This window comes from Onychomys torridus, unplaced genomic scaffold (assembly GCF_903995425.1).
Source record: "Onychomys torridus unplaced genomic scaffold, mOncTor1.1, whole genome shotgun sequence".
Lineage (NCBI taxonomy): Eukaryota > Metazoa > Chordata > Mammalia > Rodentia > Cricetidae > Onychomys > Onychomys torridus.
The window spans coordinates 11,825-25,534 of record NW_023411531.1 but is presented as its reverse complement, the minus strand read 5'-3'; the positions used below and the strand labels follow the sequence as shown (position 1 = coordinate 25,534).

General features: G+C 37.4%; 1 protein-coding gene and 1 non-coding gene across 2 annotated transcripts; both read left to right on the top strand.

The window, feature by feature from the left end:
• The first annotated feature begins 4,931 nt into the window (after positions 1–4,931).
• On the top strand, positions 4,932–5,004 carry Trnak-cuu. Its single transcript has one exon. It is a non-coding gene; the product is annotated as a tRNA-Lys (tRNA).
• A 7,529-nt stretch (positions 5,005–12,533) lies between these two features.
• LOC118575196 (olfactory receptor 4P4-like) lies at positions 12,534–13,483 on the top strand. The gene is given in 2 exon segments (XM_036175846.1): positions 12,534–13,443; positions 13,446–13,483. Coding segments are annotated over 2 exon segments (948 nt in total).
• The last annotated feature ends 227 nt before the right edge of the window (positions 13,484–13,710 follow it).

Genomic DNA, 13,710 nt, shown 5'->3' with positions numbered 1-13,710 from the left:
AACACTCAAAAATGTGTGTATCTGAATATCAAAACATTCTACAAGTGTCTTGTTCCTGTATTTGCTTATGATACTTTAATCACAGTTCATAATTGCTTGTTTGTCTTCTTTATTCTCTCTTCTTTTTGCTTTCAATGTGACTTTCTGTGAATTGAGGTTCATTTTTTTGTAAAGCAAATGTTGATTTTGTGAATTTTGATTCTTGTATGTCCAGTCATTTTCCTGTAGTTTTATTTGCTAATCAACTGTCACATTCTAAACAATTAATAAAGATAATTTACCAGGGTTCTGTATGCTGACTATCCTTGTCACTATTATGTATCCATAATCACAGTCCTGAACACTTATCACTGTGACCACTGCTTAATTTGTTTTTTAATCGAGACCCAGGGCTCCAGAATGTCCAGGACACTTTTAATTCAATAACAGAAATACCTTATTCCCTTTGAAAGCATACATTTTATAAATAAAGGCACTGAATGAAAGAACTAGATATTATATGCCAGAAACCAAAGATTCTGTAAATCTGTTTCCATATAATAATGGCACAAAGAGATTTTATTTCTAAAACTATATAAACTAATAAACAACATAATATATTGGTAAATAAGTCATTAATTATACAACTTTAGTCTTCCAGAGTATCATGTCTAATTTTGTATATTGAATTTCACTAAGCCATTAAAGCTTCATGTTGAAATAAATCGAAGTCACGGTTCATGTGGTTTTCTGAGGCCAAACTTGAAAACTATTGTGGAATGGCTGTCCTGAATAAAAGTGGTAAGGCATTTTTCTTTCCTCTGCTTTTCCCTATCATTTCTGAAAGTTCAAGATCAAGACACCAATAGGTGTGATTTTCTAGAACTAGTCTCCTTGGCTTAGAGAGGGCTACCTTCTTACTGTGTGTCGACATGACCTTTTTTTTCTGTGAACATTCCCAGGGTTTTGTGTGTTCAAAATTTCCTTTAAAATAGTGTACTCTGTTGTATCATATTAGGTTTAACCTACACAGTCTCATTTTAATTAATTATGTCTTTGTAGGTCCAATCACAAACACATATTCTTAGACAGTGGATGGTAAAGATTCACTGTGTGAGTTTGAGTAAACGCAATTGAGTCTACAGTAGTATACATAGTATGCTATGTGGATGATTGGTATTGTGTCCACTTTCATGTGATATTCACTGTGAGATAAAATATCAAATTCAATGTTACATGGGATACATGATAATGAATAGGTGTTCCTCAAATCCATGCATTATATTACTAATATAAGCATTGTTGGAAGGAAAACCAAATCTATTTCCAGAACGACTGTTTCTCTTAGAACAATTTTTTCCCCTTCTATTCTGGATAATTTCTGGAATACTCAGCCTGAAACAATAGGTGTCAGTATTATCAATAAAGACTACAACATGTTGGACATGCTATGTTGATATGATATAGTACTTTACAAGAATATTCTGCTAAAAGATTGGTACTATATTATTTGTGTAATTAATAGTTCTTTTAAATTTGTAAAGTTATTAATTAGAGAATTCTGAAACCATGTTTTATGAAAGATATGAATAGATAGACTTTTAAGACTACAATTACAATTAGTCAATAGTCTTCAGAGTTACCCATAAAAAACATGAAATAATAGGAAGGTATTTAAAAATGTTGGAAATGCAATACTAATGAAATTACAGATAATATTTATATGTGTCAAAATTTTAAGTAAAATTAATAATGTTTATTAAATGAGTCAATAATATATAGAAAAATATAGAAATTTCTGAATTTTAAAGTCTCAAAATTATTAGGAATTGAGAATGACAGAAAAATGCTTATGCCATTTATTGTTCATATAAAAAATGACCAGAAACAAACTCAAGCATCACAAAATTAAATTTTAAATGAAGGAAGTTAATAATACAAAAGCTGTATTTTTGGGGAAGACATTACAAGAAATTCGGTAAACTACATGTTTATTGTAGGGAAGATAGTTCCTTTCCAACTGATTTATAGATTCCATTCCAATTACAATGAAATAATTATGTAACAAAAGAGTAATATCAAAAGATGTTTAAGGCAGTTTTCTCTGAAGAAATTAAAAGAGGAATTGGCTGTGAAGACTTTCAATAATTTCACTACTGGTTCAGGTAAAATAATATTTGACAATGATGAGATAGTAGTAACATTCAATCAACCTTCCTTGAATTTTACAGAGAAGGGAAATATCCTTATAGTATTAGACTACACACAAGTTACTACACCAGAAATACCAGCAAAAACAGAGGACAGTATCAGAAGAACAGGAGTCTGGAGGATCAGAGTAGCAGTTCATAGGTCTAGGTGATGTCACCTACAACAAAGTGCAACTCAGTTCAGGGAGCCACAGGAAGCAATGATGGTTTGTTTCCCACTGGTGATACACATAGTGTCTCAAACTATATAAAGGAGTCAGGCTCTGAAAGACTAAATATTTGGATATCTGGACTATGGTTAAAACAGTTGACCATTTGGATGGAATACTGTTAAACGTCTAAGCTGATGTGAATCTACCTGCTGTGAATTGGAAAATGGCTGAGAGATGACATTTTGAGGTTATTTGAAGAAACACTGGTATTTGGGGGATACTATCTATAGTAATGTATAATAGGTAAAATTGTTTTACATTGGCACAGGGATCGAGAAATAATATAATGGAGAATAAACACATCTCCGTGTTTCTTCAATAACAGAGAGTAATGATATTTCTCATATACAGATTGTAAATGTCAACTTCCTATAGGATAAAGTGTAAAGATTAAGTATTGAACATAATAGTAAAATAAACATTACCATGACTCTTTTTATTGTTTTGTCATTTATTATTTAACTTTAAAAATATTTGCCAGGTGGTGCTGGGCAACGCCTTTAATCCCAGGATTTTTAGGCAGAGTCAGGCAGATATCTACAAGTTCGAGGCCAGCCTGGTCTACAGAGGGAGATCCAAGAAGGGCCCAAAGCTACACAGAGAAGCCCTGTCTCGAAAAACCAAATACATATATTAAGAGTTCTATACATAAAAACTGTATTTTCATAACTTGGAATTCTCCCTCTTCCCCCTCCAATCTTTGTCCCCATTCTCCCTCCCAAGCCCATGGCCTCTTGTGTAATTATTTCTGTTACACCTATACAACCAAACTCATTCACGAAACCCATGGAGTCCATTTAGTATTGCTCTATGTTTTTAGGGCTGACCACTTGTCCCTGCCAGATACCCTATGAGGGGGCTTGTTCATTGGAAAAGATTCGTTTTTTCCTTCTTTCATCAACCACTGATTGCTTGTGGCTCTTCATGTAGGGAGGTGAGAACTTGTAAAAATTTCCTCTGTCTACCTGATATTTGACTGGTGGTGAGTATCATTACTCAGCTCTCATTTAGGCATCATATTGGTACAATTTCTTGGGTACAGCTTCTCCATCATATCTAATAGACATTGCCAGCAGGTATGCACTTGTATCCCCCAGAGATATCAACTTTAGCATACACCCATGAGCAGTCATTTAAGAATATCAGAGGATTTCTCTCTATCTCCATGATATCTTCCTCCATCATGCTATCTCTCTCATTGCTTTCCTACTCCATCCCTGTTCCAACTCGACCATCCCATTCTCCTATATGGCCCTCTGGATGGCAAGACAATTGTGTAGCTTGATCTGCTTGGGGGGACCCTATTGGTGAAATTATTAAGGGCACTCCACGTAGTTAAAAAGGAGGTTTATTTTGTGGGGTACTTATAAATGAGGGGGTAGGTTACAGGGTCTGGCAAGGGTATAGTGCAGTCCGGCCGTGTTCTCTGGAGAACTCTGCTCGGTCTACCTCCAGCGTCCAGAGTCTGGGAACCAAGAGAGTGACCTCTTCCTGATCCTTGGTCTTCTACTTCCTCCTCCGCCCTGCCTTGTGGGCATGACCATTACCGAAGCCTCAATGGGGGTTGGAACTTCCAGGCCAATGCTGGGATGGCTATCCACTACATCTCCCCCTTTGGTCTAAATAAGAAAGTTCTAACCTAATACAAGACTATATACAAAGAGGTGGTTATCAATATTGTCCAGGAGTAATGAGGGATAATGACCTATATAAGTTGGAATTAGAATAAGTGCAAACAATATCAAGCAAAAAACACATAGTAAAATCCAGGGAAGTCTAGGGCATGGGTAGGTGGCATGTTACAAAGATCATTCCAAAAGGTGTCCTATCCTAAAGAACCTGAGTCTAATACATAATATATTCTATCTAAGATATTATATATGTATATATACTAAGTTGTAACTATAACTGCTAATCTCCAACCTCATCAAAGACCTGAGAAGGAATATAATAATACCTGAGAAATGGGAGAAGGACGCAAGCAACTTTCAGGAGTCTTGCAAGAGTAGACAGAGACAGCTAGCAGCCTGGACAGTCACCTAATGTTTCTCAGCATCCTTGGTGCATTCAAATTGGCTATAGGCCCAGAGTATCTGACAGACCATTTTCAGAAGCAGGAATTCTGAAAGACCATCTTACCCTGTCTTGGCAAAGTATAGTGGTCGCTTTCCTTGTGTCCCACTTGTCCAGAAAGGACAGCATTTGTACTGTCAGCAGTTGAGACAAGGGCAGTTCTTTGCCCAGTAGGCCATTTTGTACCAAGAAGACAAACTTCCAAATGGAAATGTCTTAGAAGCCCAACATTCTCTCGGGATCAAATTGGTGCTGCCAGGAGCAATTATGTCTCATGTCAACAGAAGTGATCTTGTAGTAGAGATCTGTGGATGTGCCTGGTCTTAGCCTGTTTTGATGAAGTTTCAACTTGAATCACAATTTAAGAATTATTTGCTCTGCAGAGGCCTCTCTTTAAATAAATGTCTGTTGTAAAACAAAACAAAAAAAACAAAAGAAAACAACAACAACAAAAAAAGCCCGGCTAGCTCAGTCGGTAGAGCATGAGACTCTTAATCTCAGCGTCGTGGGTTCGAGCCCCATGTTGGGCGCCAGATATTGGTGAAATTATTAAGGCCACTCCAAGTAGTTAAAAGGGAGGGTTATTTTGTGGGGTACTTACAAATGAGGGGGTAGGTTACAGGGTCTGGCAAGGGTATAGTGCAGTTCGGCCGTGTTCTCTGGAGAACTCTGCTCAGTCTACCTCCAGTGTCCAGAGTCTGGGAACGAAGAGAGTGACCTCTTCCCAATCCTTGGTCTTCCGCTTCCTCCTCCGCCCTGCCTTGTGGGCGTGACCATTACCGAAGCCTCAGTGGGGGTTGGAACTTCCAGGCCAATGCTGGGATGGCTATCCACTACAGGACCCCTGGTGGTAGAATCAGATCCTTCATTGGTGCATAAGAGGGTATTTTGGTCCCTACTACCTATCATGAGACACCTCTTACAGCCTTGAGGCAGGGTAAGGGCTTGGACTTGTCTCTACTGGATGTGCCTCCCCATGGAAGGCCTTGCCTTCTTGTGGGGGGAGAAGGAGTGAATTGGGGAGAAGGCTGGGGAGATGGGAAGAGGGACTTGGGGGATCTTTGTTTGGTTTGTAAAATGAATTAAAAAAAATTAATGAAAAAAACTGAAAAAACAAAAGAAAATCAGATGAGATACTACAGTTTCTGAGTGCAACTGGGAAAAAAAGGTTAATCTCAGCAAAGGAGAAGGAAGGAATTTCAAGTTACTACACACACACACATACATACACACACACACACACACACACACACACACAGACACACACACACATACACTCACACACACTACATGGCAACTAAGTAGAGAAGAAATTAAATAGAAAGTGAGGAAAGTATACTCCAGGACCAACAAAGTGTCATTCTAGCACCAGAGACTCAGGCTGAAACACATATCCAGACCCCAGGCTAACCTCTACAAAACTTTGTTAAGGCTTTGCATAGGAACGTGCTAGCCCCTTAAGCCAAGGCTCCAGAGGCTATTTAACATAAGAGGCCTTAAACATAAGGCCTCAGTCTTCAGACCTACAGCTCTCCTGTGTGAGAAACCCATCATTAATATTGAGCAGATCCTCCTGTTATTCCATGTTCCTTCCTAGCCCTTGTGACAGCACAGAGTCCTGAAGATTAGGATTCAAATTATCCCCTTTGAAACCTAATTTTTGGGCTTGCTCATACAAGATCTAGATTTTTTTTAATTTAATTTAATTTTACATATCAGCCATGGGTTCCCCTGTACTCCCCCCTCCTGCCCCCACTCCTGACTTCCCCCGTAGGCCCCCCAGCCCATTCCCATCTCCTCCAAGGCAAAGACTCCCCTGGGGATTCAACTCAACCTGATAGATTTAGTACAGGCAGGTCCAGTCCCCTCCTTCCAGGCTGAGCAAAGTATCCCCATATAAGCCCCAGGTTCCAAAGAGGCAGCTCATTCACTAAGGACAGGTCCTGGTCCCACTGCCTGGGTGACTTCCAAACAGTTCAAGCTATTCAATTGTCTCACTTATCCAGAGAGCCTGATCCATTTGGGAACTACAACTTTTGGTTAATAGTTCATGTGTTTCCATTTGTTTGGCTATTTGTCCCTGTGATTTTTCCAATCTTGGTCTCAATAACTCATACTCTGAACAGTCCCTCCTCTTTCTCGACAATTGGACTCCTGGAGCTCCACCTGGGGCCTGACCTAGGATCTCTGCATCCACTTCCATCAGTTATTGGATAAGAGTTCTAGCACGACAGTTAGGGTGTTTGGCCATCTAATCACCAGACTAGGTCAGTTCAGGCTTTCTCTCAGGCATTGCCAGTAGTCTATAGTGGATGTATCGTTGTGGATTTCTGGGGACCTCTCTAGCACTTTGCTCCTTCCTATTCTCATGTGGTCTTCATTTATCATGGTCTCTTATTCCTTGTTCTCCCTCTGTTCTTGATCCAGCAGGGATCTCCTGTTCCCCTAAGCTCTCTTTCCCTTGAACCTTGCCCTTTATTACCTTCACTCATGTCCAGGTTGTTCATGTAGATCTCATCCATTTCTCTGTCATTGGGTAATCCCTGTGTCTTTCTTAGGGTCCTTTTTTCTAGGTAGCCTCTCTGGAGTTGTGAGTAGCTGTCTAGTCATCCTTTGTTTTACATCTAGTATCCTCCTATGAGTGAGTACATACCATGTTTGTCTTTCTAAGTCTGGGTTACCTCACTCAGGATGTTTTTTTCTAGAACCATCCATTTGCCTGCAAACCTCATGATGTCATTGTTTTTCTCTTCTGAGTAGTACTCCATTGTGTATATGTACCACATTTTCTTTATTCATTCTTCAGTTGAAGGGCATCTAGGTTATTTACAGGTTCTGGATATTACAAACAATGCTGATATGAACATAGCTGAACAAATGCCCTTGTGGTATGATTGATCATTCCTTGGGTATATGCCCAAGAGTGCTATAGCTGGGTCTTGGGGGAGATGGATTCCCAATTTTCTAAGGAAGTGCCATATTGATTTTCAAAGGGGCTGCACAAGCTAGCATTCCCACCCACAGTGGAGGAGAGTTGCCCTTGCTCCACATCCCCTCCAGCATAAGCTGTCTTTTGTGTTTTTGATCTCAGCCATTCTGACTTGTGTAAGATGATGTCTCAGAGTCGTTTTGATTTGCCATTTGAGCTTCCTCTGTTGAGAATTCTCTGTTTAGTTCTATAGCCCATTTCTTAATTGGACTGTTGGGCATTTTGATGTCTAATTTCTTGAGTTCTTTATATATTCTGGATATCAGCCCTCTGGCAGATGTAAGATTGGTGAAGACCTTTTCTCATTCTTAAGGCTGTCGCTTTGTCTTGTTGACCATGTCCTTTGCTCTACAAAAGCTTCTCAGTTTCAATAGACAAACAGGCTGAGAAGGAAATCAGAGATACATCACCCTTTACAATAGCCACAAATGATATAAAATACCTTGGCGAACTCTAAATAAGCAAGGGAAGGACCTATATGACAAGAACTTCAAGTCCCTGAAAAAAGAAATTGAAGATGTCAGAAAATGGAAAGGTCTCCCATGCTCATGGATAGGCAGTTTTACCATAGTAAAAATGGCAATCTTACCAAAAGCAATCTATAGATTCAATGCAATCCCTATCAAATACTAATACAATTATTCACAGATTGGGAAAGAATACTACTGAACTTCATATGGAAAAACAAAAAACTCAGGATAGCCAAAAGATTCCTGTACAATAAAACGACCTTTGGAGGCATCACAATCCCCGACCTCAAGCTCTACTATAGAGCTACCTTAATAAAAACAGCTTGGTACTGGCATAAAAACCGACATGTGGACCAATGGAATCAGATTGAAGACCCTGACATTTCTGCCCACCTATAAACATATAATTTTTGACAAAGAATTCAATGTACAATGTAAAAAAAAGCATCTTCAACAAATGGTTCTAGCATAACTGGATGTCAACATGTAGAAGGCTGAAAATAGATCCATATCTGTCACTGTGTACAAAACTTAAATCCAAGTGAATCAAAGACCTCAACATAAATCCAGTTACTCTGAACCTGATAGAAGAGAAAGTAGGAAGTAGTCTTGAATGCATTGGCATATGAGATCACTTACTAAATATAACACCAGTAGCACAGACACTGAGAGAAACAATCAATCAATGGGACCTCTAGAAACTGAGATCTAGATCTTGATGCACTTCTAAGAGTAAGGTCCAAGGCCCTAGTTGTTAAACATGATAATATGTGTTGCCATGGCAACTTTGATAGAGGCATGTGTTCATCAAGATTTGAAGTAGCGCAATAGAAAAACGCTCCTGCCCTTGGAACAACAGGTTTTTGTTTGTTTGTTTGTTTGTTTGTTTGTTTTGTTTTTTTGTGCAAACCAAAGTCAAAGACATTGTTTTTATTTCCCTGTATCAGAACTTTTTTGTTCGTATCATTTGGCAGTCAGCAGGCTTTAGTATCTCTTCAGAATTAATGTCCACATAGAGCACAGAGTTTGACACTTACTAGGATTGAGTACAGATCAGCCCTAGAATTACATGCAGGTACTTCAGAGTGTAATTCATTATTAACCTAGAACTACTTTTGAAGACCTGAGAGGAATTAAATTATTTAAAGTAGCATGTTACCCTAATGTTCTTTTGGGATATGCTTCATGCCTTAGAAAAAGTAAAAGGATGCCTTGAGATATAGTCTCCCAGGTAATGTACTTCAAAAATCTTGGAATTTGACCAGAGAATTTTAACTATATTTACCACCTCTAAAATCACAAAGAACATACATCTTGAGGACAGAAACAGGAAAATTCTTCCCCAAAATTCGAAAGTTTTTGTTTTGTTTTTTAAGAAGACAATATTTTCTTTTAAAGAAGAAGAGAAAGTCCTAGAGCCAGAACACATATGGGTTGATGGATTACCTGGTAAGTAACATTATAATCATGCAGATGTAAGTAATAGCTAAGGCAGAAATAAGTAACTGAATGACCTACACATGTACAGTATAAATCATGTGCATTATAAATTCATCTTTCTCTTACTTTCACGTTTTTTAAAACATTTTATCTAATAATCTTCAAATAGAGGCTTTGATAAAAGGTACTGATAGATTAATGAACTGTTAATTTATACAGAAGAAAAAAAGAGATATAAGAAAAAATGAATAAAAAGTAATGAAATCTGTCAGAACAGGAATTCATTTTTTTTTTTCCTTTTCTGCCTTCCTTGTGCTATAAATACATAGAGCATGGTGAAAGTAAATTGTAAAATATCATGATTTGGAATTTCTTAAAGTCAGTAGGTTGTGCAGATCAATGATGAACACAGCCGATCGATAGAATAGCATGGTAAAGCCTGGTGATGGTGCTGCATGCCTTTAATCCCAGCACTTGGGCGGCAGAGGCAGGCCAGGCAAATCTCTGAATTTAAGGTCAGCTTGGTCTACAAAGTGAGTTCAAGGTAGCCAGAATGACACAGAGAAACCCTGTTTTGAAAAAAAAAACAAAGAAACAAAATACTAACAGAGTGAAAAGAGAGTAAAAATTAATATATAATAAGATTAATAGAGACTCAGAATTGTCTATAGGAGAATGATCCAAAGCATTGAAGTAAATGTTTACCTTGAATGCAAAATTATTTTTATTAATGATTTGAGAATTTCATGCTATGTTTCTTGGATATATTTTGTCCCTCACCTCCTCCACTTCCCACCTTCTCAATCCTCTCATCTTGTTCCTCCCAACTTTGAGATGACTACTTAATTTTTTTAAATTTTTTTTTCTTCTTTCCCCGTCAAGTTCAATCTGTGTTGCTCAACTAGTCTTGAGATTGAAGCCTGCTCTAGAGTATGGCCAGACTACAAGGGGTAACGTCATTAAAACATCTCACTCTCCGTCTCCTAGAAGCCTTTGATTGCTAATAGCTCCTCAGCTAGTGGTTGGATTTTATACCCACTTTCCACTCTCCATGCTGGGATTGTGTCTGTTTGGAACTTGTGCAAGTCTTGTGCATGCTGTAACAGTCACTGGGAGTTCATATGTACCTCTGTCATGTTATATCTGGAAAACATTTTTTTTTTTTTTACATTACCTGTCATCTCTAGCTCTTGCAATTTTTCTGTTCTGCATTGGCCGAGATCCCCGAGCATTATGGTGAAGTATGAATATCTCCTTTAAGGCTCACTCCTCTGCAGTCTTTTGTTATTGCAACAATTACCAGTTGTAGGTTTCTGTATTAAATCCCATTTACTGTAAGGAAAAGCTTCTCTCATGAGGGTTTTGAGATGCTGTGATATAAACCCAAGATAAATGATTTTGAGTTTATGAATTGTGATAAACAATTAAATATAATAAACAAAATAAACAATATTAACATTATGAGTTTAAAAATGTAAAGTTTTTGGGTATCAGAAAGCAAGAAAAATGTTAAAGAATATTCTATATATAATCTTCATTATGTGTATGTCTACATGTCGATAATAATTGTTTTTGTTCTTGAAAAGTAGAAAGAAGTCTCAGGCTCTTGTAATATGAATGATATATTGTGTGTAAAATACTTGAGATTGTATTCTGATGAAAAGGTGAAAAGTAACCACATATTAGTAATTATCATTTCTCTTGTTGGCATATTTGAACATCAGCAATATTCTGTTTTATCCAAATAATGATATCATTCATTTTCTTAAGAACTTTTCAATGTACTATTGGTTAGGGTTTTTTTTTTAATATTTGTGTGAAACCAGTATATATTTGTATCTGAATAGAAAAAAAAATAACTGCTAGTGGTTGTTACCAACTGAATACTAGTTAATTTAAACTCGGTGGTCATGGATAATGGAAATGCTCATACTATGGAAGAGTGGATGAGCATGAAGGAGATTAATGATCATCTTGTCGCAGTGAACATACAGCCAGACCTTGCATCTGAATATCAAATGTGCACTGAGATACAGTGACCACAGTAGCAAACTATGAAAGGCAGAAAGAATGTAAAAAACCGTAGTTGCTTCTCTAAAAAACTGCCTTGCAGAATCACAGACAAGTGAACTCTAACAGTACATGTTAATGACAGTATTGGTGGAATTATGGGAGATTAGAGAATGTATAGACTGGCAGTATGACAGAGGAGAGGGAGCTTCCTGAGGGTGGAAGAGCAAATGGCTTTTGACGGTGGGTACAACGCAAAGAACTAGGGTATTAGAGTTTAAACAAAATGGACACAGAGGCTGGAGCCCTCCTATGTGATGTCTAGCATAACAAAATCCCGGGTGATATTTATTTTTATGAAATCATTTGTATAAATTCAGAACTTTCTAAATTCTAAACATTCATTTATGTAAACATTATTAAACTTTTGGTTCTTGTTTGCTTTAGTTATGCCATTGTACGTTGTGACAACATTCATTTACTACATAAACAGTTAAATGATTAATATTTTTGAGTTATTAAATTAAAAATAGTAGAACTGCTTAAACTTCCCATCAGATGATAGTCTCTGTCTTGCTTCCTATAGTACTCACAAGTACATGATACTTTTGAGTCCATGGTCAGGGGTTGGATTTTGCATCTATAATACTGTTCATGAAAAGAATTTAATGAACAAAATAAATGTTTTAGTATCATGAGTAAAAATATCACAACAAAATATTAATTCTAAAACAACAGTCTATGCTTATTTTAATTGCTTCCTTTGCTTTTTTCTCGCAATTCTAGGCTATCAAATAGGCAAATTACACTGTGATAAGAATCTCACACCCATAAACTCATTTTTGTATATCTTCTATAGTGTAACAGCACACCTTTGTTTATACTTTCCATTGGAGTGACTTTTAGTTTTATACACTTTTACTAAAATAATCAATATGTTTGAAATGAGGATGGTTTTCAAATGAAAAAAATTGTATAGAATATGAGAATTAGAAATACACACATAGGCAGGAGGAAACAAGGTAGATGTTTTCATAAATGAATATAACTTTTATATTATTTGCTATGATTCATACCACAGTTAATAAACATTTTAATCCTCTGCCCTTCGCTTTCAGATCACTCCATGGAAACTGAATTTCTTTGGAATATGGAAAATACCAATAACATCACTGAATTTATACTGTTAGGACTTTCCCAGAACAAGAAAATTAAAATTCTTTGTTTTCTGCTGTTCTTGTTTTGCTACATAGCTATTTTGTGGGGGAACATATTCATAATAATTTCTATCACACTCAGCCGGCTAAATGAACAACCAATGTATTTCTTCCTTAATGACCTTGCTTTGTCAGACCTGTGCTATACCTCCACAGTGACTCCCAAGCTTCTCACTGGTCTTCTCATAGAAAGGAACACAATTTCTTATGCCAGCTGTATGGCTCAGCTTTTTACCATGCACTTCTTCGGAGGAATCGAGATCCTCATCCTCACAGTGATGGCCTATGATCGCTATGTGGCCATCTGCAAGCCCCTGCACTACACCGTCATCATGAGCAGGGGGAGGTGCTGTGCCATGGTTGCGGCTTGCTGTGCTGGTGCTTTTATACATTCTTTCTTCCAGAGCCTCCTTGCTATCGGCCTTCCCTTCTGTGGCCCCAATGAGATGGATCACTATTTCTGTGATATTTATCCTTTGCTGTCACTTGCCTGCACCAGGACGTACAGAGTCGGACTTGTGGTGGTTGCCAACTCAGGCATGATGGGACTGGTGACCTTTGTTGTCTTGATATGGTCTTACTCTTTCATATTATACACCCTCAGAGCTTACCCAGCAGAGAGACGCAGCAAAGCTCTTTCTACATGCAGTTCCCATGTCACTGTTGTTGTTTTGTTCTTTGTGCCTGTGCTTTTCATATACATTAGACCAGCTGTCTCTTACCCAGAAGATAAAGTGTTTGCTCTTTTCTACACCGTCATAGCTCCCATGTTCAACCCTCTGATCTACACCCTGAGAAACATGGAGATGAAGAATGCCCTCAGGAAAGTTTGGTGTCAGAAACTACTTTGTATTGGAAAGAGAATCATGACATTCACTGCTAAATCAGAGCATGAGAAAGCTAAAACATGACGTTTGTCTTTCTAAATCTTGAAGCATTGGAAGGTATGAGATTCCATGTTTGAGCAATAATAATAAAAAAAATGGTAACTTTCATCAGCTAATTGTAAATATCATCGCTTGCAAGATAATGATTAAAAATTACTATCAAATTTAATATTAATATACATTCCTGTGAATCTATTATTACTATATTTTAAAGCATCAGATT